The sequence below is a fragment of the Macaca nemestrina genome, chromosome 13, assembly GCF_043159975.1.
Source record: "Macaca nemestrina isolate mMacNem1 chromosome 13, mMacNem.hap1, whole genome shotgun sequence".
In the NCBI taxonomy this organism is placed as follows: domain Eukaryota; kingdom Metazoa; phylum Chordata; class Mammalia; order Primates; family Cercopithecidae; genus Macaca; species Macaca nemestrina.
The window spans coordinates 48953641-48981108 of NC_092137.1; the positions used below are offsets into that span (position 1 = coordinate 48953641).

At 41.4% G+C, this 27468-nt stretch overlaps 1 protein-coding gene and 1 long non-coding RNA gene across 3 annotated transcripts in view; one reads left to right on the forward strand and one right to left on the reverse strand.

Moving 5' to 3' along the window:
• The window catches only part of LOC105465004 (luteinizing hormone/choriogonadotropin receptor), a 63142-nt gene extending 62356 nt beyond the window's left edge, over positions 1–786 (reverse strand). Inside the window, exon 1 of one of the 2 annotated variants that reach the window (XM_011713180.3) lies at positions 626–786. In XM_011713180.3, the coding sequence (XP_011711482.2) occupies positions 626–786 (161 nt within the window). The remainder of the gene's footprint in view (positions 1–625) is intronic. The other variant, XM_011713181.2, reaches the window with a different exon arrangement.
• On the forward strand, positions 723–21637 carry LOC105465003 (uncharacterized). Its single transcript, XR_011611715.1, has 4 exons — positions 723–837; positions 1387–1453; positions 4029–4089; positions 21381–21637. It is a non-coding gene; the product is annotated as an uncharacterized lncRNA (long non-coding RNA).
• The last annotated feature ends 5831 nt before the right edge of the window (positions 21638–27468 follow it).

The window sequence follows — 27468 nt, forward strand, 5'->3', positions numbered from 1 at the left end:
TGTGAGCGTGGAGGGGGTGCGCGGGTGCCAGCGGCAGGGCACAGGGCTTTTGGTCCATTAGACCACGAGACTGAAGTTCAAGCACATCTGGGCACGGCGGAGCAGCGGCTTGTATGCTCACTAAGATGCCCGTGTGACCGCCAGCAGTCAGTTGACAGATGAGGTCACCCTTGGTTGTAGGGCCTGAGCACTCCATTCCTAGAGGACCACAGGGTGCCAGAGCCCACATTCACCTTCCCTGACGTGGCTGGCCCAAGGCTCAAAGGCCTGTAAGATTTCTCTGGCAGAGACCCCTGCTAGAGGAGTTGAGGAGCGTCACACCCATATTCCCTTCAAGCAGCAGCAGAGAGCAGGCCTTCTCCTGAGGCTCCGGAATAGTTCTACTCCCCCAGCCGCAGCCCCAACCAGGGGGAAAGAGCGGGGCTGGGCTCTCAGGGGCATGGGGTGGCAAAAACAACCACCAAGCTTTGGGTTCTCATCACCCTAAAGCGGGGAAATTGGAGAGGGCACAGCATCTTTCTCCAAGCTTCCAGGGAAAGAGGGCCAAAGGAGTAGGGAGGGAAGATGGCATAGGCGATTGAGGGTCCTGTATCGAGGGGGCCCGACGGGAGCGCTGTGTACTCACAGTCGAGTGAGACCGGCCGTCGGGCCGGGGCAGCGCAGGGCGCCGTTGGGCGCGCAGTTGCAGGGCTCAGGGCAGCGCGCCTCGCGCAGCGCTCGTGGCAGCAACGGCTGCAGCAGCAGCAGCAGCTTCAGCAGCTGCAGCGCCGAGAACCGCTGCTTCATGGCCGGCGAACTGGGCTTCTGCGGCTTGCCAGTGTCTTGGACGGCCTCTGAGTGCGGCCCGCACCCCTCTCCCCGCCCCTTGGCCTGCCCTTCCACACACCCTTCCCTGCCGGCCCGCCCCTGCCCTCCGCCTCTTACCGCGCGCCCCGCTGAGTCTGCTCTGCCTTGACCTGCGACAGTGCCCGGTGACCCCATCACCTCCTTCCTGCTACTTTCCCCTGTCTTGCCCCCTACCATCTGCAAATGGTCCTAGCTATAGGAGGTAGATTTAATGGCAAATGTTTTGGATTAGAGGTGGGGAGTTCTGAGTTGAGTGAGTTGTGATACTTCCCGGAACCCCTTTTATTTCATTTGTGAAAGGGTCCGATGGATACTCGCTATACCCACATCAGAAGGCATAAGAGTGCCTAGCTCAGCTATTTCTCCTCTCTTTTATCCTCAGCCAGCCCCTAGTCCTTTCCCCTTCTCTCTTACCAAATCCGTCCACTCTACAAGTAATCTCCGCCCATCCTCCCAACTACCCCAGTAATTTCTCTTGGTGGTAAATGCTTTCTTCTTTATGGTATAGCTATTTGGCTTGGTCCTATATCTCTTCTATAGATTGGGAGGTCCTTGAGAGCAAAATCCAATTCAGATTTATTTTTGTATTTCTTCTGGCTTCTGCATGGTAAGTCCTCAGTAAATATTTGTTGAATGAATGAATGAAAGTGCGTAATACTGGTAGCAGCTGCCCTGTAGAAGGCCCAGGATAGGCTAGACCTTGTAACAGGTGCTCTGCCTCACATCATGTCTAAGCTCCACACTGAAACTAGCAGGGTGTTTACGATGAGAAAAATGTCCTGAGAGGTATGTGGCTTCCCTGAAGTCACACGGTTTTAAAGTAGTGAAACCTGGAACTCATGTCTATCACCTACCATCTCTTACCAGTGCAAAAAAGGGCTATGATCTACATACCAAGGGACTTAGAAAGGAGACAAAATTTTATGGTAATCATGGGGATGCATATCCCCTCTTTGATTTGATCATTCCTTCCTTTCAAGGACTCTGTTTGGATTCTGGAAATCCTAGCAGTTTTGCTGGTAGAGGACTTTGAAAGCTGGGAAGGCATCTAAGGCTTTAAAGAGAGGAAATGTAAGAATAAATTTCTTTCATTCTGAATCCAGCTCTCAAGGATGGGCTCCTTCATTCACCATTCTACAGTATGTTGCTCAAGGAGGGTAGATTATTATTATTTTAAAAACTTGTTTGGCTTTGCCCACATTGTGCAGATGGCACAAAACAATGCTCGTGTCTGTAATATTGTCTTCTCTGGATCCTCTCTTCAACTGCTTATAGATGACTCCTCACCCTTTCATACCTCTGCATGGGTTGTCCCCACTATTTTCTCTTCTTTTTCTATTATTCCATTAGAAAACTCCTGGTTGTCTTTCAAGACTCAGCCCAATGTCATTTCCACTTTGATTCTTCTCTGAGTCAACCTAGTTGAGTAGTTTTGGCCATAACACCTGGTTCTACAGATTACTGTTAGATTGTTACAGTAATCCAACACACTGTAATTGTGGGTTTAATTTTGCTTTCCCCTGTCTATTCATCTTAATATCAACAGAGCATGTCATAGCTTCTAGCTCCTAGTAGGTGTTCCATATGTGTCTGTTGAATAATAGAGTGAATAAGTGAAACCCAGGCCCAGATTTGTAGTAGATGCTCAGTAAACTATCTGAGAAGAGCTTAATAACCTCACTTGCTTTATTCTCAACTACACTGGATCTATCTGGATATGTATAAAGTAATTATACATGACTACTTTGGGTGTCATGTTCTCTGTTCTCTTTTAGTTTTGTCATATTTTGGTAGGGAAATTGGGGTAGGCACTGGGATTTTTAAACATTTTCACCACGTATCTTGAATGGAAGGAGAGAAAGAATGAATAACTCAAGGTGACTGAATGGCATTTCTTTCAAGTCTCATGTTTTACGTGACTTTTTTTTTTTTAAACTCTGTAGCATACCTGTTACATATAAAAAAAGTTTGCTCCCACCCACCCCTGAATCTTTGAGAACAATGGATATTCCAGAAGAATCATTTAATTCTGTACTCCAGTAGGAGGACAAGGCAATCAGAACACTAGGATTTTCCTTCTGTTTCTGCTGTCAATCATGAGATTTGCCCTTCAGTCTCTTCATCTGTAAGAAGGGTTGAAGTTCACTATCCCTAAGGCTCTTCTGGCTCTAAAGATGCAAAGACTTTCTAAGCAGCTCCTATAGAATTGCTAGTGGGAGGAACTGGATTGTATGTATTGACTTCTTATAACTTGTCTTGGTTTGGAAATAAAATCCTGTTTATGAAAAGTCTAGGTTGTTCATTTGGAAGAAAGCTCACAACTGTAATGAGTTTTCATAAAATTTTACTATCTAGATTAATTTCAGTTGGATCTTAATTATCACATCAGTTCTTGCAATGTAACATTATAATAAAATCATATTGATTCATTTGTTATAATCACAAAAGTTTGTTACAATGGAATTTACCTATCTTATTCATTAATACTCATTAGAGTGAGTATTTTTAAATCCAAAGGACTTTGTTTCATTAACTATGCTTATAGCTACTTTGTCAGAGAACTTCAAACCAGCGTGACCCACAAAGATTGCTAATTACATTTTAATGACAAAATAAAGTTCACAGAATTCACAAATATTTTATCCTACTTTAGAGATAGAAAAACATAGTATCTGACACCGTAACTCAGAAATTGCAATTAAAACTCTCCAAAGTTTTAGAATGGAGCTTCTCATATTTTAGGGTGCGGAAATATCATTTGCAAAGCTTTAAATACTAAGATTCCTAGAACTTTCCCCATGAGATTCTGATTCAATAGATACAGAGTGGGGTCCCAAATTCTGCATTTGAATAAGCTTTCTCATGTAATTTTGATGCATGTAGTCCTGGATCACAATTTGAGGAATACCCAAAAATGGAAATTCTAGAATTAAATTTGCCTGAAGAAGACAAAGCTCAAGAATCTTTATTAAGGACTGCGAGTGAAGCCTAATAATGTTGATGCATCTTGAAAGAAACCTTGATGTATATAAGTACATGCATAGAAATAGTATATTCTGTGTACATGTGTTTAAATGTCTAAAATTATTTAATTGGTTATATTGTTGAAATTTATTTATTTATTTATTTATGGAATGAGCAATGTTACAAAATAATGGAATCTATTCTTTATGCCACCCTAGGTCAAAACTCAATAGCACCTGAAGTTACACTAAGACGTTGGAGTTGAAAGACATTAGCAAAGTAATTTTTAAAAATTTTTTACTTTAAGTTCTGGGATACGTGTGCAGAACGTGCAGGTTTGTTACATAGGTATACATGTGCCATGGTGGTTTACTGCACCCATCAACCCGCCATCTAGGTTTTAAACCCTGCATGCATTAGGTATTTGTCCTAATGCTCTCCCTCCCCTTGCCTCCCATTCCCCAACAGGCCCCGGTGTGTGATGTTCCCCTCCCTGTGTCCATGTGTTTTCATTGTTAAACTCCCACTCATGAGTGAGAACATGCGGTGTTTGGTTTTCTGTTCCTGTGTTAGTTTGCTGAGAATGATGGCTTCCAGCTTCATCCATGTCCCTGCAAAGGACATCAACTTATTCTTTTTTTATGGCTGCTAGTATTCCATGGTGTATATAAGCCACAATATCTTTATCCAGTCTATCATTGATGGGCATTTGTGTTGGTTCCAAGTCTTTGCTCTTGTAAATAGTGCTGCAATAAACATACATGTGCATGTGTCTTTATAGTAGAATGATTTATAATCCTTTGGGTATATTCCCAGTAATGGGATTAGCAAAGTAATTTTTAAGACCTTAAGTAGAATAGGCAAGGTTTTTTGATTCTTGAACACATACCCTGTTAGTACAATAACTGATATTTCTTCTCACTTAAAAGCAGTGGTTTTACCTCTCTCTTGGAAGAAAAGGTGAATGTAGACAGAGTAAGAAAAAATTGCTTAAGAAAAGAAAAATACAGTTACATCTCTGAGCTGTTCACCTTTTTACCTGAGGTAAAAAAACTAAACAAAACAAAATAAGGAGAACAAAAAAGACAGTCCCTGAAAGTTACACTCCAAAATTTCATACGAGTTCTTTATTGCTTGTTTGAAAATTTCATCTCCATTTCACTGTCTACATAATGTAAAATCGGAGCTGTGATCATCTGTGTCACCTCCCACACAGCCCTGGGGTTCTTGTGGGCCTCAGAAGGAGTTTGAAGCTGCAGGCTGATAGGCAGCTGGGCCGGTAATTGGAATGTGATGATTGGTCTGGGGCATGAGAATCCTACTCTGAGGCTGATGGAGAGAGAGAGTTGGAGAAGGGGCCTTGCCTTTTTGGTCATGTTGCCAGAAAGATGTGAATGAATTAGGGGCTGCTGTCCTTCTTGTCTCATGGAAAAACCCTATTTGTGCTGGCAACAACTAGAGAAAAGTAGAGATGAGAAATAGATGACGGCAAGCAGTCTTGTTAATGTCCTTTGACTTCATGGAACTGGTCATGCCTGAGGCCAGCTCTACCCTTGGACTGCCTAAGTAATGAGTTGACACACTCCCCTCCTGCTTAATCTAATTGGAGTTGAGTCTTTCTCACTTGCAACCAAAATTCTTCATCTCTACTATGAGCCTTGCTGTGAACTTTATTTAACCTGCCAACTTCCCTCATCCCTTTCCAGTTAGGAGAGAAATAGGGCTTTTCTATTCTTATCTCTGTCATAGGACTCATTATAGGTGTAGTGAATTTTTCCCCATTTGCATTGACAGCCTTTATCACTGTACTTCTGGGAATAAACAAGTCAAATGAGTGAAGGAACAAATGAATGAGTGCACAAAGAAGTAATGTGGTAGAACCACGTTATTCCTCTTTATAGCGAAACTGCATTTTGTTACATAATTTACCAAACATCATTTTTCTTTTAGGGAAGGCCTCTTACTGAAACTTTGGTTTAGCAATTAAACTTCAAGCTAAAATATTAGACAGAGGCAACACAAGGAAAGCGAGAAAGTTTTTTGAAATGATGATATAAACCAACAAAGAAACAAGATTTGATTGTTTAAAATCAGTGTAGAATTAATTAAAGTGTGTGCCACAGCAGCCATAGCCAACCTTTTTGGCACCAGGGACTGGTTTTGTGGAAGACAATTTTTCCACGGATGGGGTGGGTAGCTGGTTTCATGATGAAACTGTTTCATCTCAGATTGTTAGGCATTATATTCTCATAAGGAGCATGCAACTTAGATCCCTTGCATGCGCAGTTCATGATGGGTTCATGCTCCTATGAGAATCTAATGCCACTGCTGATCTGACAGGAGGTAGAGGTCAGGCAATAATGCTTGTTTGGCCACTGCTCACCTCCTGCTGTGCAGCCTGGTTCCTAACAGGCCACCTAATGGTACCGGTCCAGGCCTCAGGGGTTAGGGAATCCCTGTACCACAGGCTACTGTTTTTCTGCCGGGCTAATTCGCAGTATTTAGGGGAAAGGGACCAAAACTCAAGAAATTTGAGGAAAATTGGGTTAAAAAAGTTAAACAAGGTTTAGAGTTTCCCAGAACATTTTTTAGTTTCATTTTTACTTTAGAGTTGGGGTCTCACTCTGACACCCAGGCTAGAGTGCAGTGGCATGATCATAGCTCATGGAAGCCTCAGTCTCCTAGGTAGCTGGAACCACACCTGGCTAACTTTCTTAATTTTTTTTTTTTTTGTAGAGATGAGGGTTTTGTTTGTTGCCCTGGTGTGTCTTGAACTCCTGATCTCAAGTGACCCTCTTGCCTTGACCTCTGAAAGTGTTGATATTACAGGTGTGAGCCACTGTGCCCGGCCTCTCAGAACTTTTAATATGCATTCTGGATCTCCAAGAGGGTCATAGTGTATGCAGGAGACTAGTGTTTCTTTTCTTTTTCTTTTTTTTTTTTTTTTTTAATTCTTTAAGTTCTGGGTTATATATGCAGAACGTGCAGGTTTGTTACATAGGTATACATGTGCCATGGTGGTTTGCTGCACCCATCAACCTGTCATCTACATTAGTTATTTCTCCTAATGCTATCCCTCCCCCCACCCTACACCCCCCAAAAAGCCTGAGTGTCTGATGTTCCCCTCTCTATGTCCATGTGTTCGCATTGTTCAACTCTAACTAATGAGTGAGAACATACGCTATTTGGTTTTCTGTTCTTGTGGTAGTTTGCTGAGAATGATGGTTTCCAGCTTCATTGATGTCCCTGCAAAAGACATGAATTCATCCTTTTTTATGGCTGCATAGTATTCCATGGTGTATATGTGCCACATTTTCTTTATCCAGTCTATCATTGATGGGCATTTGAGTTGGTTCCGAGTCTTTGCTATTGTGAACAGTGCCACCATAAACATATGTGTGCCTGTGTCTTTATAGTAGAATGATTTATAATCCTTTGGGTATATACCCAGTAGTGGGATTGCTGGGTCAAATGATATTTCTAGTTCTAGAACTTTTAGGAATCGCCACACTGTCTTCCACAATGGGTGAACTAATTTACACTCTCACCAACAGAGTAAAAGCGTTCCTATTTCTCCACATCCTCTCCAGCATCTGTTGTTTCCTGACTTTTTAATGATTGCCATTCTAACTGGCGTGAGATAGTATCTCATTGTGGTTTTGATTTGCATTTCTCTAATGACCAGCATTTTTTCATATGTCTGTTGGCTCCGTAAATGTCTTCTTTTGAGAAGTGTTTATTCATATCCTTCACCCACTTTTTGATGGGGTTGTTTTTTTCTTGTTGATTTGTTTAAGTTCTTTGTAGATTCTGGATATTAGCCCTTTTTCAGATGGATAGATTGCAAAAATTTTCTCCTAGTCCATAGGTTGCCTGTTCACTCTGATGATAGTTTCTTTTGCTGTGCAGAAGCTGTTTAGTTTAATTAGATCCCATTGTCAATTTTGGCTTTTGTTGCTATTGCTTTTGGTGTTTTAATCATGAAGTCTTTGCCCATGCCTGTGTCCTAAATGGTATTATCTAGGTTTTGTTCTAGGATTTTTATGTTTTTAGGTCTTACATTTAAGTCTTTTATCCATCTTGAGTTAATTTTTGTATAAGGTGTAAGGAAGGGATCCAGTTTCAGCTTGCTGGATATGGTTATTCAGTTTTCCCAACACTGTTTATTAAATAGGGAATCCTTTCCCCATTGCTTGTTTTTGTCAGGTTTGTCAAAGATCAGATGGTTGTAGATGTGTGGTGTTATTTCTGAGGCCTCTGTTGTGCTCCATTGGTCTATATCTCTGTTTTGGTACCAGTACCATGCTGTTCTTGTTACTGTAGCCTTGTAATATAGTTTGAAGTCAAGGTAGCATGATGCCTCCAGCTTTGTTCTTTTTACTTAGGATTGTCTTGGCTATGTGGTCTCTTGGTTCCATATAAAATATAAAGTAGTTTTTTCTAATTATGTGAAGAAAGTCAATGGTAGTTTGATAGGAATAGCATTGAATCTATAAATTACTTTGGGCAGTATGGCCATTTTCACGATATTGATTCTTCCTATCCATGAGCATGTGAATGTTTTTCCATTTGTTTGTGTCCTCTTTTATTTCGCTGAGCAGTGGTTTGTAGTTCTCCTTGAAGAGGTCCTTCACATCCCTTGTAAGGTAGATTCCTAGGTATTTTATTCTCTTTGTAGCAATTGTGAATGGGAGTTCTCTCATGATTTGGCTCTTTGTTTGTTATTGGTGTATAGGAATGCTTGCAATTTTTGCACATTGATTTTGTGTCCTGAGACTTTGCTGAAGTTGCTTATCAGTTTAAAGGGATTTTGGGCTGAGATGATGGAGTTTTCTAAATATACAATCATGTCATCTGCAAACAGAGACAATTTAACTTCCTCTTTTCCTAACTGAATACACTTTATTTCTTTCTCTTGCCTGATTGCCCTGGCCAGAACTTCAAATATGATGCCGAATAGGAGTGGCGAGAGAGGGCATCCTTGTCTTTTGCCGGTTTTCAAAGGGAATGCTTCCAGTTTTTGCCCATTCAGTATGATATTGGCTGTGGGTTTGTCATAAATAGCTCTTATTATTTTGAGATATATTCCATCAGTACCTAGTTTGTTGAGAGTTTTTAGTATGAAGGGCAATTTTGTCAAATGCCTTTTCTGCATCTATTGATATAATCATGTGGTTTTTGTCATTGGTTCTGTTTGTGTCATGGATTACATTTATTGATTTGTGTATGTTGAATCAGCCTTGCATCCCAGGGATGAAGCTGACTTGATCATGATGGACAAGCTTTTTGATGTGCTTCTGGATTTGGTTTACCAGTATTTTATTGAGGATTTTTGCATTGATGTTCTTCAGGGATATTGGCCTAAAATTTTCTTTTTTGTTGTGTCTCTGCCAAATTTTGGTATCAGGATGATGCTGGCCTCATAAAATGAGTTAGGGAGGATTCCCTTTTTTTCTATTGTTTGGAATAGTTTTAGAAGGAACAGTACCAGCTTCTCTTTGTACCTCTGGTGAAATTCAGCTGTGAATCCGTCTGGTCCTGAGTTTTTTTTGGTTGGTAGGCTATTAATTACTGCCTCAATTTCAGAACTTGTTATTGGTCTCTTCAGGGATTAGACTTCTTCCTGGTTTAGTCTTGGGAGGGTGTATCTGTCCAGGAATTTACCCATTTCTTCTAGATTTTCTAGTTTATTTGTGTAGAGGTGTTTATAGTATTCTCTGATGGTAGTTTGTATTTCTGTGGGATCAGTGGTGATATCCCTTTTATCGTTTTTTATTTCGTCTCTTTGATTCTTCTCTCTTCTTTATTAGTCTTGCTAGCGGTGTATCTATTTTGTTGATTTTTTCAAAAAACCAACTCCTGGATTCACTGATTTTTTGAAGGGTTTTTTGTGTCTCTGTCTCCTTCAGTTCCACTCTGATCTTAGTTTTTTCGTGTCTTCTGCTAGCTTTTGAATTTGTTTGCTCTTGCTTCTCTAGTTCTTTTAGTTGTGATGTTAGAGTGGTGATTTTAGATCTTTCCTGCTTTCTCTTGTGGGCATTTAGTGCTATCAGTTTCCCTCTAGGTACTTCTTTAAATGTGTTCCAGAGATTCTGGTACATTGTGTCTTTGTTCTCATTGGTTTCAAAGAACATCTTTATTTCTGCCTTCATTTTGTCACTTACCCAGTAGTCATTCAGGAGCAGGTCGTTCAGTTTCCATGCAGTTGTGTGGTTTTGAGTGAGTTTCTTAATCCTGAGTTCTAATTTGATTGCACTGTGGTCTGAGAGACAGTTTGTTGTGATTTCTGTTCTTTTACATTTGCTGAGGAGTGTTTTACTTCCAATTATGTGGTCAATTTTAGAATAAGTATGATGTGGTGCTGAGAAGAATGTATATTCCGTAGATTTGGGATGGAGAGTTCTGTAGATGTCTATTAGGTCTGCTTGGTCCATAGCTGAGTTGAAGTCCTGGATATCCTTGGTAATTTTCTGTCTTGTTGATGTGTCTAATATTGACAGTGAAGTGTTAAAGTCTCTCACTGTTATTGTGTGGGAGTCTAAGTCTCTTTGTAAGTCTTTAAGAACTTGCCTTATGAATCTGGGTGCTCCTGTATTGGGTGCATATATTATTTAGGATAGTTACCTGTTCTTGTTGCACTGATCCCTTTATCATTATGTGATGCCCTCCTTTGTCTCTTTTGATCTCTGTTAGGTTAAAGTCTGTTTTATGAGAGACTAGGATTGCAACCCTTGCTTTTTTTTGCTTTCCACTTGCTTGGAAAATCTTCCTCCATCCCTTTATTTTGAGCCTATGTGTGTCTCTGCACGTGAGATGAGTCTCCTGAATACAGCACACCAATGGGTCTTGACTCTTTATCCAGTTTGCCAGTCTGTGTCTTTTAATTGGGGCATTTAGCCCATTTACATTTAAGGTTAATATTGTTATGTGTGAATTTGATTCTGGCATTATGATGCTAGCTGGTTATTATGCCCCACTAGCTAGTTGATGCAGTTTCTTCATAGCATCGATGGCCTTTAAAATTTGGTGTGTTTTTGCAGTGGCTGCTACTGGTTGTTCCTTTCCATGTTTAGTGCTTCCTTCAGGAGCTCTTGTAAGGCAGGCCCAGTGGTGACAAAATCTCTCAGCATTTGCTTGTCTATAAAGGATTTTATTTCTCCTTTACTTATGAAGCATAGTATGGCTGGATATGAAATGCTGGGCTGAAAAATCATTTCTGGCTGGGCACGGTGGCTCATACCTGTAATCCCAGCACTTTGGGAGGCTAAGGTGGGCGGATCATGAGGTCAGGAGATTAAGACCATCCTGGACAACACAGTGAAACCCCGTCTCTATTAAAAATACACACACACACACACACACACACACACACACACACACACACACACACAATTAACTGGGCATGATGGCACGCACCTGTAGTCCCAGGTACTCGGGAGGCTGAGGCAGGAGAATCGCTTGGACTCGGGAGGAGGAGGTTGTAATGAGTGGAGATCACACCACTGCACTCCAGCCTGGGCTACAGAGTGAGACTCTGTCTCAAAACAAACAAACAAACAAACAAACTGTTTTCTTTAAGAATGTTGAATATTGGCCCCCACTGTCTTCTGGCTTGTATGGTTTCTGCCGAGAGATATACTATTACTCTGATGGGCTTCTCTTTGTGGGTAACTCAACATTTCTCTCTGGCTGCCCTTAACATTTTTTCCTTCATTTCAACCTTGGTTAATCTGACGATTATGTGTCCTGGGGTTGCTGTTCTCGAGGAACATCTTTGTGGTGTTCTCTGTATTTCCTGAATTTCATTGTTGGCCTGCCTTGCTAAGTTGGGGAAGTTCTTCTGGATAATATCCTGAAGAGTGATTTCCAACTTGGTTCCATCCTCCCCATCACTTTAAGGTACACCAATCAAGTCTACATTTGGTCTTTTCACATAGTCCTGCATTTCTTGGGGACTTTGTTCATTTCTTTTCACTCTTTTTTCTCTAATATTGTCTTCTTGCTTTATTTCATTGAGTTGATCTTCAATCTCTGATTTCCTTTCTTCTGCTTGACCGATTCGGGTATTGATACTTGTGTATGCTTCATGAAGTTCTCATGCTGTGTTTTTCAGCTCCATCAGTTCATTTATTTTCTTCTCTAAGCTCGTTATTCTAGTTAGCAATTTGCCTAACCTTTTTTCCAGGTTCTTAGCTTACTTGCATTGGGTTAGAACATGCTCCTTTAGCTTGGAGGAGTTGGTTATTACCCTCCTTCTGAAGCCTACTTCTGTCAGTTTGTCAAACTCATTCTCCATCCAGTTTTGTTCCCTTGCTGGCGAGGAGTTACGATCCTTTGGAGTAGAAGAGGCATTCTGGTTTTTGGAACTTTCAGCCTTTTTGTGCTGATTTCTCCTCATCTTCATGGATTTATCTACCTTTGGTCTTGTTGGTGACATTGACACTATTCCTTTCTGTTTGTTAGCTTTCCTTCTAACAGTGAGGCCGCTCTGCTGCAGGTCTGCTGGAGTTTGCTGGAGGTCCACTCCAGACCCTGTTTGCCTGGGTATCACCAGTGGAGGCTGCTGAACAACAAAGATTGCTGCCTTTTCCTACCTCTGGTAGCTTCGTCCCAGGGGAGCACCCACCAGATGCCAGCCAGAACTCTCCTGTATGAGGCATCTGTTGGCCCCTACTGGGAGGTGTCTCCCAGTCTGGATACACTGGGAGTCAGGGGGTCAGGGACTCACTTGAGGAGGCAGTCTGTCCCTTATCAGAGCTCGAACGCTGTACTGGGAGAACCCACTCTCTTCAGAGCTGTCAGACAGGGACATTTAAGACTGCTGAGGCTGACACACAGCTACCCCTTCCCCAGGTGCTCTGTCCCAGTGAGCTGCAGTGGGCTCTGACCAGTTCGAATTTCCCTGTGGCTTTGTTTACACTGTGATGGTAAAACCACCTACTCAAGCCTCAGCAATGGTGGATGCCTCTCCCCCTACCAAGCTTGAGCATCCCAGGTCAACCTCAGACTGCTATGCTAGCAGTAAGAATTTCAAGCCAGTGGATCTTAGTTTGCTGGGTTCCGTGGTGGTGGGACCCACCAAGCCAGGCACTGGAGAGAATCTCCTGGTCTGCCCGTTGCGAAGACCATGGGGGAAAGCTCAGTATCTGGGCCAGAATGCACCATTCCTCCCCGTACAGACTTTCATGACTTCCCTTGACTAGGAAAGGGAAATCCCCTCATCCCTTGCACTTCCCAAGTGAGAAAATGCCCCACCCTGCTTCTGCCAGCCCTCCCTGGGCTTTACCCCACTGTTCAACCATCCCAATGAGATGAACCATGTACCTCATTGGAAATGCAAGAATCATCCGCCTTCTGGATCGATCTTGCTGGGAGCAGCAGACCGGAGTTGTTCCTATTCGGCCATCTTGCCAGCTACCAACTTGGTATTTCTTTAAGAAACTTTAAGAACACTGACTTGGGGATATGTTTTGAGAAAATGAACTTATTCACAAATTTTCAGGCACTTGGATTTTATGGCAGAGAACCCAGTCTGGAAGCCAGAGCTGACCTTAGCATCCATTTAGCAGACTAATGTGTGGGCCTGGTGAGGGTAGGAAAGATCATCTGGACCCCTATTCTTCTCCCCTCCATACCTCAATACAGATATTCAAGGTCTAGAAATTCCAATGTTATCAATATATTCCTTGAGGGCATTGTCCTTTCCAGGCTCCTTTTTGAAATAAAAATACGACACAGGGTGGGAGCACTTTGAGTCAATTGTATCTTCATCTGAATTATTTATTTTTAGAATAAGTTTGGGAGAGCCCAGGGTGGTGTGAAGATACTGGGTATGTAGAGCATAGGAGGTGGGCCCTCTAGAGGGAAGGGAGGAATCCCCATAGGAAGCTTCCCCCCATCAAAGCTGTGCCAGGAAGTAGACCCTACATACGGCTTGCTCTCAGATGCATTCAGAACCCAGAGATCAGGGGGAGAGAAGAAAACCCATGTTTACTCTTGGCTTGCTTTGTGTGGATGCAATGGCCCTCTTTTCTCATCCTCCTCCTCAGCCTGTATAGGGTCTGCTTTCAGGCACGCTGAGATGCTGCTTGCTTGGATGCCAGCTCTATTAGAGATGCACTATCCATAGGCCTGCTGCTGATCATATCTGTCACATTGAATTATGCCTTCTGGACATCATGTGGCATGCAGACAGAGAGGCCAGTGATTACCCTAGGGCTAGTAAGGCCCTTATCAAAAGGGGAATCTCCTTTAAAGAATAGTTTAGAAATAGCAGGTGGTACTGAACTGTGCCTGTGGGGCTGACAGACTGTAGGAATACTGCTACTGTTTCCAGGAGACGAGAATTCTTTCAGCGAAAGGAGAAGCTGATTTGCAGAAGTGCTGAGCATGCCTGAGAGACATGGGAGTGATCAAGACCAGGAGTGCCATTTGGATGTGTAGAGTTGAGGTGACATCTTCCTGGAGAGATTCAGGAGGCAGCTGAACTGTGCTCACATAAAGCAAGAGAAACGCTAAAATGGGAGAGACAAATTTGGGAATCCTACATTTGTGGTTATCAAGGTTTAAGAATCACTTCTGGGAAATTCCTGAAGAGATGGATTTGGAGGTCGCATTGGGAGATTCTGCTTCTGTATACTTTATGTCAGGGCAGGAAAGGTGAATTTAAAAAGTGTACGAGGTGACTTTTATGCATGGAGAAGGGGATCCAAAGGCCTTCTGGAAAACACTTCTTCAGATTGATAGAGAAACCCATGGAGAAGAAAAATGGGCTAAAGACAGCACCATGGGAATGCCTGTGCCCACACTGGGGAAAAGGAGGAATTGGAGGAGCCAGGGAAGAAGGTGGAGGAGGGGCCATCAGAGAGGTACGAGGAGAGTGGAATATGCAGTGAAGTCGACCATCCACCTAAAAAACAATACAAAGGACAAGCAAAAACAAAGAAGTTTATTCCTCCTTGAAATTAAAGACATGAAATTAAAGAAAACCTTATGTATGACTTTACTCCTAAATTAGCCAAGAGAAAAGTCACTTAAAGGAAGCACCAAATGGCAGAGAAATAATTATAAAACATACACTCATGCATTTAAAATGATTTAAGCCTTTTGGAAAGCAATATGGTAATTCCCATCTAGAGCCAGGCATATGTGTATATCCCACAATTCAGTGATTCTAGCACTGAGAACTTTCCAAAGAAAATAACTGAACACAATAAATAAGTTATAAGAATGAAAATGGTCATTATAGCAGTATCTATATGACAAATTTGAAATACCCTGAATACTCCGCAACATTATAGTGATATAAAGACATTATGATTCACTTAATGAAGTATGCAATAATTTAAAATGATAATTTGGCTAATTTAGAGATAGAGAAAAAGTTGTATATTGAAAAACTTAGAATACAACGTAAAACTTATACTGTAAATACAATAATGTAAGTATGTTTTTTTGAGGAAAAAAGGGAAAGTAATTTCCTGTTCCAATTTTGTACCTTGAAGTCAGTTAAGTATATGTACCATTTACCTGGTAGCCTATAAAGCAAGCCATGGATACCAGCTGGTATTCTTGGCAGTTATAAGGTGCTCAGATGGCCAAAATAGCTGTGTAAATATCCTAAATCCCCTCTTCTCCTTATTGATTTGGTTTCCAACTCTTCTCTCCAACTCTTCTCTCTGTTTGGTTTAGGATGCCACCTATGACTCTGTACTTTATAGTAGCATCTGTTCTTTCACACTCTTTTTACCTCCTCAGATTGCTTGGACCAGCTCTTTCAGTTTCAGACAATCTCAGCTATTGAAGCCCATTCTAACAGCCCTATAATGAAAGTACTTCTGTTTAAGTTTTTACTTATGAAAAATTGCATCAAAGCAATGTTCATGCTAAAACTAGCCAAATGGCTTTTAAAAGCTAATATTGTCAGGTGTGGTGGCTCACACCTATAATCCTAGCACTTTGAGAGGCTAAGGCGGGAGGATTACTTGAGCCCAGGAGTTTGAGACCAGCCTGGGCAACATAGGGACACTACATCTCTATAAAACATTAAAAAATTAGCTGGGCCTGGTGGCACAAGACTGTGGTGCCAACTGCTTGGGAAGCTGAGGTGGGAGGGTCATTTGAGCTGGGGAGATCAAGGCTGTAGTGAACCATGATCATGCCACTGCACTCCAGCCTGGGTGACAGAGTGAGGCCCTGTCTTAAAAAAAAAAAAAAAAAAAAAAAGCTAATAGTGAAAAATGTAATACTTGCCTGCACAGTTTTGGTAGATCAGAAGTGTGGTGAAGCTTAGCTAGTGGAGGATGGGCAAGGTCAGGGAGAGGAGCTGGTGGTTTAACCTCTCTGTATACAGGCTTTCAATTAATAGATCTGTTTTTAGCACCACACTATACCTCTACCTTATTGCAATAACTTGAGTCTCCAAGACCTGAGACTTTCTGCTAATCGATTTCAATGCTTATCAGATCCTACAAATTCTTTCTGTAGGGCTTTCAGGGCATACTGCTATGTTAACTACTGCTCCTCCATCTGCATAACTTCCAAATATTTGTTAAGATCTTTCATCTACAGTTGTGCATTAGTTCAGGTCCTCCAAGAGGCAGATACCAAGATGATATTAGATGTACAAGAATTTTATTAGGGAAACTGCCTGGGTGAGAGAAAATGGGGGGCGGCAGGGAGCCAGAAAAGACTTGGAAAGCATCAGGCTGAAATGAGAATGAAGGAGAGAAGAAAGGTATGCTGTGTCGAAATGTCCTAGACCACAGTGCAGTCTAAGGAAAGTTCAACTAGACTAACAAGAGTACTTGAGTCAAAGCTGGCTGTTGGACCCTGGGAATGGACCTGCCTCAATTTCCCTGGCATACTCATTGAGTCATGATTAGCTGGGAGCTGCCCTGGGGAAGCATGGCTTGGGTCAAGATCAACTGTGGATTTAGCGGGATTTCAGAGCCCAGCAGTGGGGATCCTTGGTCAATTCCACTTCCATAGATAGGGGCATGAGTAGTCTCATGGCAACCAAAGATCGTTTCTTCTCCCTTTATTTTTTGGGTGTGTTCGTTTTTTGTGGGAGAGGGTATATTCTTTAAAGAAAAATATTTTAGTGGTGTTTAGGAAAGGAAAGGAAATGGCTACATTTCAACGTTCCTTTGTTTTCAAAATAAATTAAAATATTTAATAAATATTTAAATTAATTTATTTACTAGATAAATTAAATGTTTAATAACTATTTAAATAAGTTATTTTATTTAAAATAATTTTCCTCCAACATTTCTGTAATATGTTTATACTTTATAAAAAAGTTTAAAAGAGGAGAAGGTGATCAAAAGTGTCAGGTAGAAAGTGGGGGGAAGATGGAGGCTGAGAAAGCTTGTGTGAATTGCTAATTAGGAGGTTGGTTATTGGTGAACTTATTGCTGATTCCACCGTTATGGGTTGAAAGCCAGCTTGAAAGAGACTGAGTAGATATAAGAGTGAGTAGGTATAGACCAGTCTGCCAAGAAGTCTGGTAGTAAAGGGGGAACAAGGAAGGCAACATTAACCTAGGGGTGTGCTTGGTATTTTGAAACATATTTCAAAGGAAAGCATCTTTTTTTGGGCTAGGAAGTTTTGTTAGTGGACATAAAAAAGAGCCAGAATGGAGGGAAAGATTGAGTATGCAAACAAGAAAGGACATGATTGTAAGAACATGGCCTAAGAGGAAGCAGAAGAGGAAATGGGATCACGAATGCATGTGAAGAGCTAGTTCAAAAAGCAGGAGGGCCATCTCTCCTTCAAAGATAAGAGAAATAAGATGCAGACCTAAAGATGCGTCAGTGGTGTATCAGCATATCTCTTAGCTGCATGAAGCAGAAAATTGACTATTGTGGCTTGAATAAGTAGGGGTCTAGGAGGTAGGCAGTCTAGCATTGATATAACAGCAGTGAGATACTGCCAAGGATTCAAGATGCTTCCATCTTTTCATTCTATCATGTTCCATGAAGGAATGAATGAATGAGCAAAATAATGGAAGAGAACTATCATACCTCCATTGAGACTTTTTTTCTTTCAGTGAAAAACAATGTGAATGATCAAACTGTAGCAAGTTGGTTAAATAATCTAGTGTGTTAACAATTTGAATATCACATTGCTTTTTCAAAATATGTGAATGAAGTAGAGATGTGAAAAAATATAGATTATGTGATATTGAGTGAAATAAAGCCTTAAAATAATATGGGCATGTTTATTGCAATTATGAAAAATTTATATCTTACAATATTAAGGCAAGGAGAGACCATTGTATCTTGATTCTCCTTTAGGTTTTGTGTTAAGGAGGGCTGGACTTTTTCTTTTTTCATGATTCTGTTTATAGTTCACTATAAAGTGTTAAAATATATAATTACAAAATTTAAAAGCCCATATGGAACTTTCTTTGAGCTCCTCTAGAAGAAAGATACTCTAAAATGCAAGTATGGCCATCAAAATATCATTGCATTGTACACACACACACACACACACACACACACACACACACACACGGCTAGTCACTACATTCTAATAACTAACGAGCTTCCAACTGGAATATTGGTGTGGTTCATGAAGGCCCGTTTGCCAAATCTCTCTCCACCTCCTTCACAGGCCTGAGATTCTTTTTCTGGGGAGCAATGCTTTTCTTTGTTCGAGGAGAGGCATCATGATCTTCACACTACATGTAAATGATTATGTCTTTCTAAATGAAGAATTTTAATATATGCGAAGGACAAAGGGTGCAGGAAGGAGAGGCTGGGTACACTTGAAATCTAGCCCCTTCTTACTCATGCTGAAGTTAAATCTAGATTCTCAATTCAAATGATCTTCCATCCCTCACTTCTGAATCCTCTCCCTTTTATTGGTGCAAGGAATTACAGGGCTGGGCATAGTCTTCTGTTTACCCCCTTACCCTCCATCAGTGACTTTAAATCATTCCAGTAAAGTAAGTATCTTCTATTTTTAAGCACTAGAAGAGGATGTTCTTCAATATCCCTCACTCATACATTCTTTGCCTGACAAGACTCACCCCAGAAATAATTCTTTAAGCCAAACTTCCTAAATTCCTCACTTGCAATGTTACAGCTTGTTTCTTGTTGGATTGCCATCAGAGATTAAGAATTCTTAATCACATCCCTTCAGAACTTTTATCTGGAAGATCTAACATGGTGAGGGATTATCTGACCCTCCTTTACTGGTGAGACTCAGAAGTCTAACAGTGTGCTCAGACACCTAGTAGTAACTCAGAGGCTGATGGATACTCCTTGTAGGTTTTGGTTTCCACATCTGAAAAATAAAGAGAGCAATATCTACCCCCTCGTCCTCACATGGACTTTGTAAAAACCCAGCAAGATAATATGACTAAAAGTACTCTGGGAAATATAAACAAATTCAAGTTATTATTTGAATACTTCTCTCTTTTTCCTTTGAGTTTTGCTTTGCCACAGTTTCATCCTCCTTTTCTACAGCACTGGCTTTGCTGTAGAAGAGGAGTGGCATGGCATTTCGTCAGGAGCCACACAGCCCTCCAGCACCCTCCCTCTGCATCTAGCTTGCAGCTCTGTTCCATCCTCAGCACTAATTGTTAGGTTTGAATTAATATCCTGGCTTACATGAGCTCAGGTTACTCTCTTCCTTTACGTCCTGGTAACCTGCTAAATCCCTGCATACACATTGTTCTCAACTGGGGGCATTTCTCTCTCTTTTTCTACTGACAAGGGGATATTTGGCAGTGTCTGGAGTCATCTTTGGTCATCACTGCTGGTGGGTAGTGCTACTGGCATATAGTGGGTAGAGCCAGGGATGCTGCCAAACGTTCTAAGATACACAGGACAGCTCCCCTCCTACAACAAAGAATTATCTGGTCTAAAATGTCAGTAGTGCTGTGGTTGAGAAGCTCTGCTATAGATAAAATTCAATGAAGTACATATTCTTCTCCCTTCCCCTTCCTTCCTCTTCTCCTCTCCTCTCCTTTCCTTTCCTTCCTTCTTTCAACAGCTTTATCAGATATAAAGGTATAATTGATATATAATGACCTGTACATACTAAAAATGTACAGTTTGATGTTTTTTGACATCTCTACATGTAAAACCATCACTATAATCAAGAAAATGAATCTATCCATCACTCCCAAAAGATTCCTCCTGCCCTTTTGTAATTCTGCTCTCCTTGGGCCACCCATCTCAGCTTCCTAGCCCCAATCAACCACTGATTTGCTTTCTCTCACTTGAGATTAGTTTGCATAGTCTAGAATTTTATATAATTTGAATAATACATTATGCACTTTTTTTTCTGGCTTCTTTCACTCAGCATAATTATTTTAAGATTAATCTATGTCATTGCTGAGCTACTTATTCTTGAGGAAAGATAAGCTTATGGTTAAGAACAAAGGGTTATGACTTCTAGGTTTTTGGGTCATTACTAGACACTCTTTTGATGATTTTACTTCTTGGATGGATGCCTCACTTAGCCGTTCCTTCCCCTGCCCCCACAATCACTTTTCCTTATCACAGTCCTTTAATACCTGGCCAGTGAACTACCTCAGTGGTCTTCTAATAAGAGACTTCTGTCTCTAATTTCTACTCCCCTTAACTTACAAAACTTCATTCCCCCCCTTTTTTTTTCCCCCACAAAGAGAATCTCAAAGAGCTAATTTGTGGGACACCAGTTTGGGAAATGGTGCCCTGACATAGCTGTTTTGTTTTTAAAACTCTGCATTTCAGACCTAATCCATGTGCAGTATACACACACACACAGAGAAATAAATCTTGAGACATCATCTCTAATCAGCATAGCTTACCTGGTTTTTGCCTACTTTGGTGCTAAGAATCTTTCCTGGAATTATATCTAGTTAAGGTATCCCCATTTAGTAATAGGAAGAATTCTTTAACCAGGGACTTTGAAGACCATAAAAAATAGTCAACGATAATTAAACCCACACATTATTATGAGAAGTATGTTGATTTTACTACATTGTTAGCCTAGACATACTTCTATACAGCAACGACATATGGTTTTGAAGTGGAATTCTTGAATAAATCTCAAGTTGCTCCTTTCAAGATAACTGAGAAAATCTTGATTCCTAAGAAAACAGTCCTCTTTATCATCTGTTCCACAGTTTTCTTTCCCATTTATCTTCATTATATAGGATATGGCTCATTCTTTTCTCTTCCCACACAGTCTTCTGTGGGGTTGGTCATTTCTTTATATTAATGCTTGTATCACTTTTCTTCAGTCAGTTCTTGGTATTTGTATCTGCAAATGATCCAGGTTCACTTTAAGCATCAAATATAATTAATATTGCTGAGGATGTTTTGCTCTCCTCCCGGCAGCTTGTTACCTTGAATGCTCTCTTCTGTTTGTGACAGGCATTAGTTGTTTTGCCTACCCAGTATCTCTTCATTTGGTAATAGTACTGTGTTCTTTTTGGGTTTGGGAGGACGCTATGTCCCCTCTTTAATGTGTTTAGTTAACCTAGCAAGATTTCAGAGAGGGGCTGAATGGTGAACCTAGGGAGTCCTGACCTTAGGCCCCTGTGCTCCCAATGGTATTTTTTTTTTAATCAGCAGAGAGATACCAGGGTTCATCATGGGCAGCAATGACTACGATGGACAAGAAGATAGAGGCCCTAACCCTAATTTTCGGAGCACCATGGAAGCCCCCTGGATTCTAGGGAGACCTTGAGGAGAAAGAAGACTCCTGTAAATGCCTGACATTGAAATTCTTGCAAGTCTAGGAGCCTGTGAACTCAAAATGGAAATTAATTTGATTTAATGAAAATAAAGAAGGAGAATTGTTTTGGCATATCCGAGTTTGTAGACTGAGATTCATAATGCTGGAGGCACTTAAAAATTATCATCCATAGATTAATGAGTTTACTGGGTGCCAACTCTACTCCGAACATTAGCAAGACTTTCTGTGGGTAAAGCAAAGGCTTATATGGCCCTGCCTCAGTCTTCTGAGAACACGTAGCCTACTTGGAGACAGAAGATTCAAATAGGTAGGAGGAGGTTAATTCCTTACAAGAGGTAATCCATCAGGGTCTGATAACAAGTTAAGAGCTACCACCTGTACCTAATTGGTAAATGAGCAGCGAGTTCAACTGCTATCATATTAAAGGGAATTGAGAGAAAAAAGGAAAAACAATAAGAATTTTATGTCTTTTGTTTTACCAAGAGTGAGTTTGCAGGGCTGATTTTTTTTTAAATTATTATTTTTTTTTTTGAGAAGGAGTCTCACTCTGTTGCACAGGCTGGAGTGCAGTGGCATGATCTGGCCTCGCTGCAAGCTCCGCCTCCAGGGTTCACACCATTCTCCTGTGTCAGCCTCCTGAGTAGCTGGGACTACAGGCACCGACCACCATGCCTGGCTAATTTTTTGTATTTTTAGTAGAGAGGGGGTTTTGCCGTGTTAGCCAGGATGGTCTCGATCTCCTGACCTCAAGTGATCTGCCCGCCTCGGCCTCCCAAAGTGCTGGGATTACAGGTGTGAGCCACTGGCTGTTTTAAGGAAAGGAGCAGTTTATTTCTGCAGCTCACCACTTCCCAGGGAGCCCATGCCTTGTGAGCCTGTTGTTTCAAGAGTCCCCCATCCAGAGTAGGGAGTCAGGCCACTGGAGCAGCCTGCAGAAATCAGGCACGTCGGTAATGTGCTCAAAGATGTTTTGTGCTCGCCTTTTCCCCTGTCTTCCCAAATACGCAGCACTTGTCCAGGTCAATGTCAGAGGAGCTTATGTTCCTGTTAAGCAATAAGACCCAGCAGGCAGGGAATTGCTGTGGAATTAGGGGAACTCAGAGTGACTTTGTATGTCAGGGACATGAGCCTCTGCTTCCATGCCAGGATCCAGCACAAGGTTGTTTGAAAGCCTTGCTTCAAAAAAAAAAACTCAAGGTATGCCCAACTTGGAGCTCTCGGCTCTGATGTAGGCAAAGTGAAGAGATCAGATCAAGTCCCTTAGTTCCTTAGAGATCTAGGCTGTGAAACTGGGTGACTAGGGAAGGGATTTGAGTCATGATAGTGTGGAGTTAGTCTTAGGGCGTTCTTGGACAAGACATGACATCTTTTTGGAGCTTGGTTTTACTGTCTTAGTTTTACGGTAAAATAACTACAAGAATATAGGCAGAGCTTTAATCAAAACCAAACACGAACATCTAAATATCCTACATTAATACATTAAGGAGTGGTCATTTGCTTTACAATGATAGGATTGCCCCCTTTATAAGAATTCATGGTAATATCCATTTATGGGGCAGTTGAACTTTCATTTGAAAATGTAATTTGGTTTGCAGAATGTGATTGTGTTTTCAGCTTTTAAGAAAAATATCAGTTGTAAAAAGGGAGTTCTGCATGTCTTCTTGCTCTATTCCCCTTTAACCCCTCCATGCACCCTCTCCTTCTCATGAAAATTGTGAAGATAATGTCTACATGGTGCATAACAGATGTTTAAGATCTGAGCTAAAAATCCAAATTGATGATAAGCTCATCATCAAAGATGTACTGGGGCTTATTCTCCAGTGGCTTCTGGATTGGGAGGGGAGAGACCTGGGATCTGGTCCAAACTTTGCCACAAAATAGCTTTGTTCCTTTGGGTAAATCTTAGAATTGTAGAAGCTTTGATTGGAATAAAATTAGGGATCGTCTTGTCCAACCTTCTTTTGATGAAAGCATTTCATCTACAGCATCCCCAACTGAAGAGTATCTAGTCTCTTCATGTTCTGGGCCTAAGTGTGTTCATCCAATGAGAGGGACTGATTTCCAGTTGAATCAGGGCTGAAAATGAGGCAAGGAGAGTCAAGAAACTGGAGTCCAGGACTCTGAAGACTAAATGTAATGATATCACAGTTTGTCAAGTGGCCAAGCCCTAGGTATAGGGTCTAAGGAAGACTCTCTGGGGAACAAAACGCTATACATACCTTCCCTCTTCACAGGTCCATCCTCCTCTGGTCAATAGATGGGGAAGAGTTCTGAGACTTAGACACTTAACAATTTGACCTGAGGCTGCTTACAGCTCTACCTCAGCATTTCTAGAGAAAGACAAAGTCAGGATGTCAAGTGATTTCTCTTCATATTTGAGCTGAACATTATTGCAAGGTTGTGCAGCCTCAGCTGGCCTCTTCCCCTTTGCTTCACATCCTACCTCCTCCTTCCACCCTCCCACCCCTACTTCCAGCTTTTTTACAGCATGCAAACTGCAAACCTCAAGGGCATGCAGTTGAGTCTGGCTGAAATCTGCTGAGTATTTGCAGGGTTTATCTGAGGAAGAACCCTTGGGTCATTGTCATGGCAATTTTGATAATCCTGACAACATGCAGATGTGGCTGTTCAGGGCAATCTGAGAATGCCTCCCACTTTCTAGCCTCAGCATTGCTTGGGGCAAATGGGGCTTACTTGCTTACTCTTCTTTTTTTTTTTTTGTATTTTTGTGCAAATAAAATTAAAAAGAGTTCACAAAATTTCAGTTATAAAAATCCTGTGCCAAATAAGTTTTATCAAAAACTTCATCTGGAGTTAGAAAAAGATTCTAAGAGGGTTGGATGTGTCACCAGTGGACTGAACCAGCAGTCCATTTCTGCATAATGCTTATTTGTTCTCTGTTAACATGTCTATTCACCCTCTCCAATACCACCCACCCCCCTACTCCACTCAGATCCAGAAAATGAACTCAAGGCTAGGGATCTTTTTCAGTCATTTCTTGATGCTTCCAGTGTCCAGCACTGTGCCAAGGAATTCAGTAATGTTTGCTGGAGAAATGATGAGGTGGGCATAAGATAGCAGAGAGATTTGCAATGTGACACCTGATAAACATAGATTAAATAAAGGTAGGGATTGGTGGTGTGAAGAGACAGGGGCTTCTAGGCTTTGAGTGTTAGCCAAATCTCTTGAGCATGGAATTGGTGCCATAGAGATCAATTCCAATAAAAATATACCTGATGTCAAAATGTGTGGAGAACTAGACTTGGAGAGAGCTTAGAGGCAGGGAGACCAGCAAAGAGCATGAACCTGTTTCCTCGAAAAAGTACAGAATGGAGAAGAAAGTGCTAGGGGAGCCTAAAAGAGATGTGTTATTGCAGGTCCATTTATCTGCCCAGGAGCACAGCCAGGAAAGATTCAAATGCCTAAAGAGTTGGGCACCAACTTGTACCTGAATGTTCACAGGAGCATTATTTATAATAGCTAAAAGTGGAAACAACTCAAATATCTATCAACTGACAAATGGATGAACAGTATGTAGTATATCCATGTAATGGAACATCATTTTTCAATAAAAAGGAATGAAGTACTGATACATGCTCCAGCATAGATGAACCTTTAAAACATTATGCTAAACGGGAGAAGCTAGTTGCAAAAGGACATATGTTGAATTTTTCTATTTTTGTGAAGTGTTCAGAATAGGCAAATCCATAGAGACAAAAAGTAGGTTAGTAGTTGTCAGGGGCTGGGGGAGGGAGAAATGGGTAGTGACTGCCTATGTGTGTGGGTTTCTTTTTAGGGTGATGAAAATGTCCTAAAATTACGTAGTGGTAATGGTCATATAACTCTGGGAATATACTAAAACCCACTAAATTATACATTTTAAAAGGGTGAATTGTATGATGTGTGAATTATATCTCAGTAAAGCTGTTATTAAAAAAGAGTAGGGCTGGGCTGGGGCCATGACCACCATCTTCACAGACATCAAGGAGTCCAGCACCATGTTATTGAAGGTATCCTGAAATGACTGCCTGATTAGCAACGGCTGTACAAGGGTGACCCGCTCCTGGTGATGGCAAGATGAAGCATGAGTTTGGCTTCTCCAGCCACAGGCCACAGCTACAGTGGGGCTGGCTTTACAGGTTGGGTCAGAGACACCTTTGAGGCCCTGCACATCGACCCCTTCTTCAGCCTGCCAATGCTGCCTGATGCGATGAATCCCCAGGACTCAGGAAGCAGCACCAATAAATAAGCCTTCCAGTGAAGACCTTTGACCTACCCCAGAGAGGCCTCAATAAAAGAGAATTGGGTATCTAAAGAAATAAGTAAATAAATAAAAGAGTCATCCATTCTGACCTAAGAGTTTAAATCTCTTGGGCTTTGGAGAAGAGTCAGCAGGGATCACAAAGAATAAGAATGAGCCATCAGACCCTTGAAGCAGGTTGTTCATGTTAGTAAATAATGTGTGTGTGTGTGTGTGCACGCAAACTAATTCACAAGTCCACAAGTGGCTGTCTCATTTTTCTTTCCATGTATTCCAAATGTGAGCTAGTCCAAATCCAGCTTGGGCAGGGTCCACCTGATTCTGCAGAGTGCTCCACAACTTGCCCTAGCTTCTGCTAGCTGCCTGCCGGTAAAGAAACCTCAGGGATACCTTGGGCTCTTGTTCCATATGGCTCAGGAATCTTTGAGAAACATCTGCTCTTCATTATAGCCCCTTGTTATCTAGGACTCACTCTCTGCTGGAGCACAATTTTGAGTGACAGACACTGTTTTGTCTTCAAAATGGCCTTTCTCTTAGGTTCTCACCCATGGTCTTTAAGTCAAGCTGTGAGCCATGATGCCATTAAAATGAGAGGCTTCCTTGGAAGCTGCCAGTGCTGTGCTGGTAAACTAGCTCTCTGGAAAACAGGTTAAGTAACTAGGAAATGGCAGAGCCAGACAGGACTAGAGCCTCTGTCGCTCGGACCCCAAAGCAGGTGCTTTTAATCACTGAACTGCTCATAGGACGCATTAGTTCATAAGTTCCCTTACTGAAAGGTCTTCAGAAAGGAAATAGCTGAAGCCGTGAGACACTTTGGACTAAATTAAACTGAGAAAGTGGAAGTCATTCTAAAACTATGGCTGATCTCAAGTTACTCATGTGATGTCATTGAACATAGAGAGTCGATGAGAGGAGCATGGTTGGCTCTTGAGGGGTGGAATGAGCCTTCTCCAGCACATCACTGCTCTCGGCACAGGTGGCCTGGTGGCTCTTTTAGCAGCTCTTCAGATACATTCAGATGGATTTATCCATGAGTATTCTGAACACATGAAAGGTTTCCATTTTTTTTCTTGTTGCTTGTTTGACACTTGTGCAGGCACACAGAACAGGGATCAGTTATTAATGAGGAAATAATGTACAGGTTTGGATGTGAACCAGTCCTACAGCAAGCTGCTGACAGAGGTGGGGATTAGGTTCCGTATTTCTGAGGGACACCATTTGTTTGTTATCCTGTACATTTTTGAAAGCATATGACTATGTAGAGTAGACCCATGTAAGTTTATATGGATCATAAATGAAAAGAATGGACTTATTTTTACATCTTCTACCAGGTTCCTGCTCTTCAGTGTGGTGGAGACACCTGAACTTGGGCATGCCATTAACTACTTTTCTAAGGTTTTCATCAACCCTTTGTGTTTTTTTGTTCTAAATTAAAAACTCAATGAAAAACTATCATCACAATCTAATTTTAGAACAAATTTAAGAACCCCCAGAAGAAACGCTATATACATTAGCACCTACTCTTTCTTCTTGCTCCCTTCCCTCACTCTCCTGATCCACCCCCAGGCACTACACTACTTTCTGTTTTTATGGATTTGCTTATTCTGGACATTTCATATAAATGGCATCATACAGTATGTGTATTTTTGTGTGTGTCTGGCTTTTCTTCACATAGCATACTATTTTCAAGTTTCTTCCAT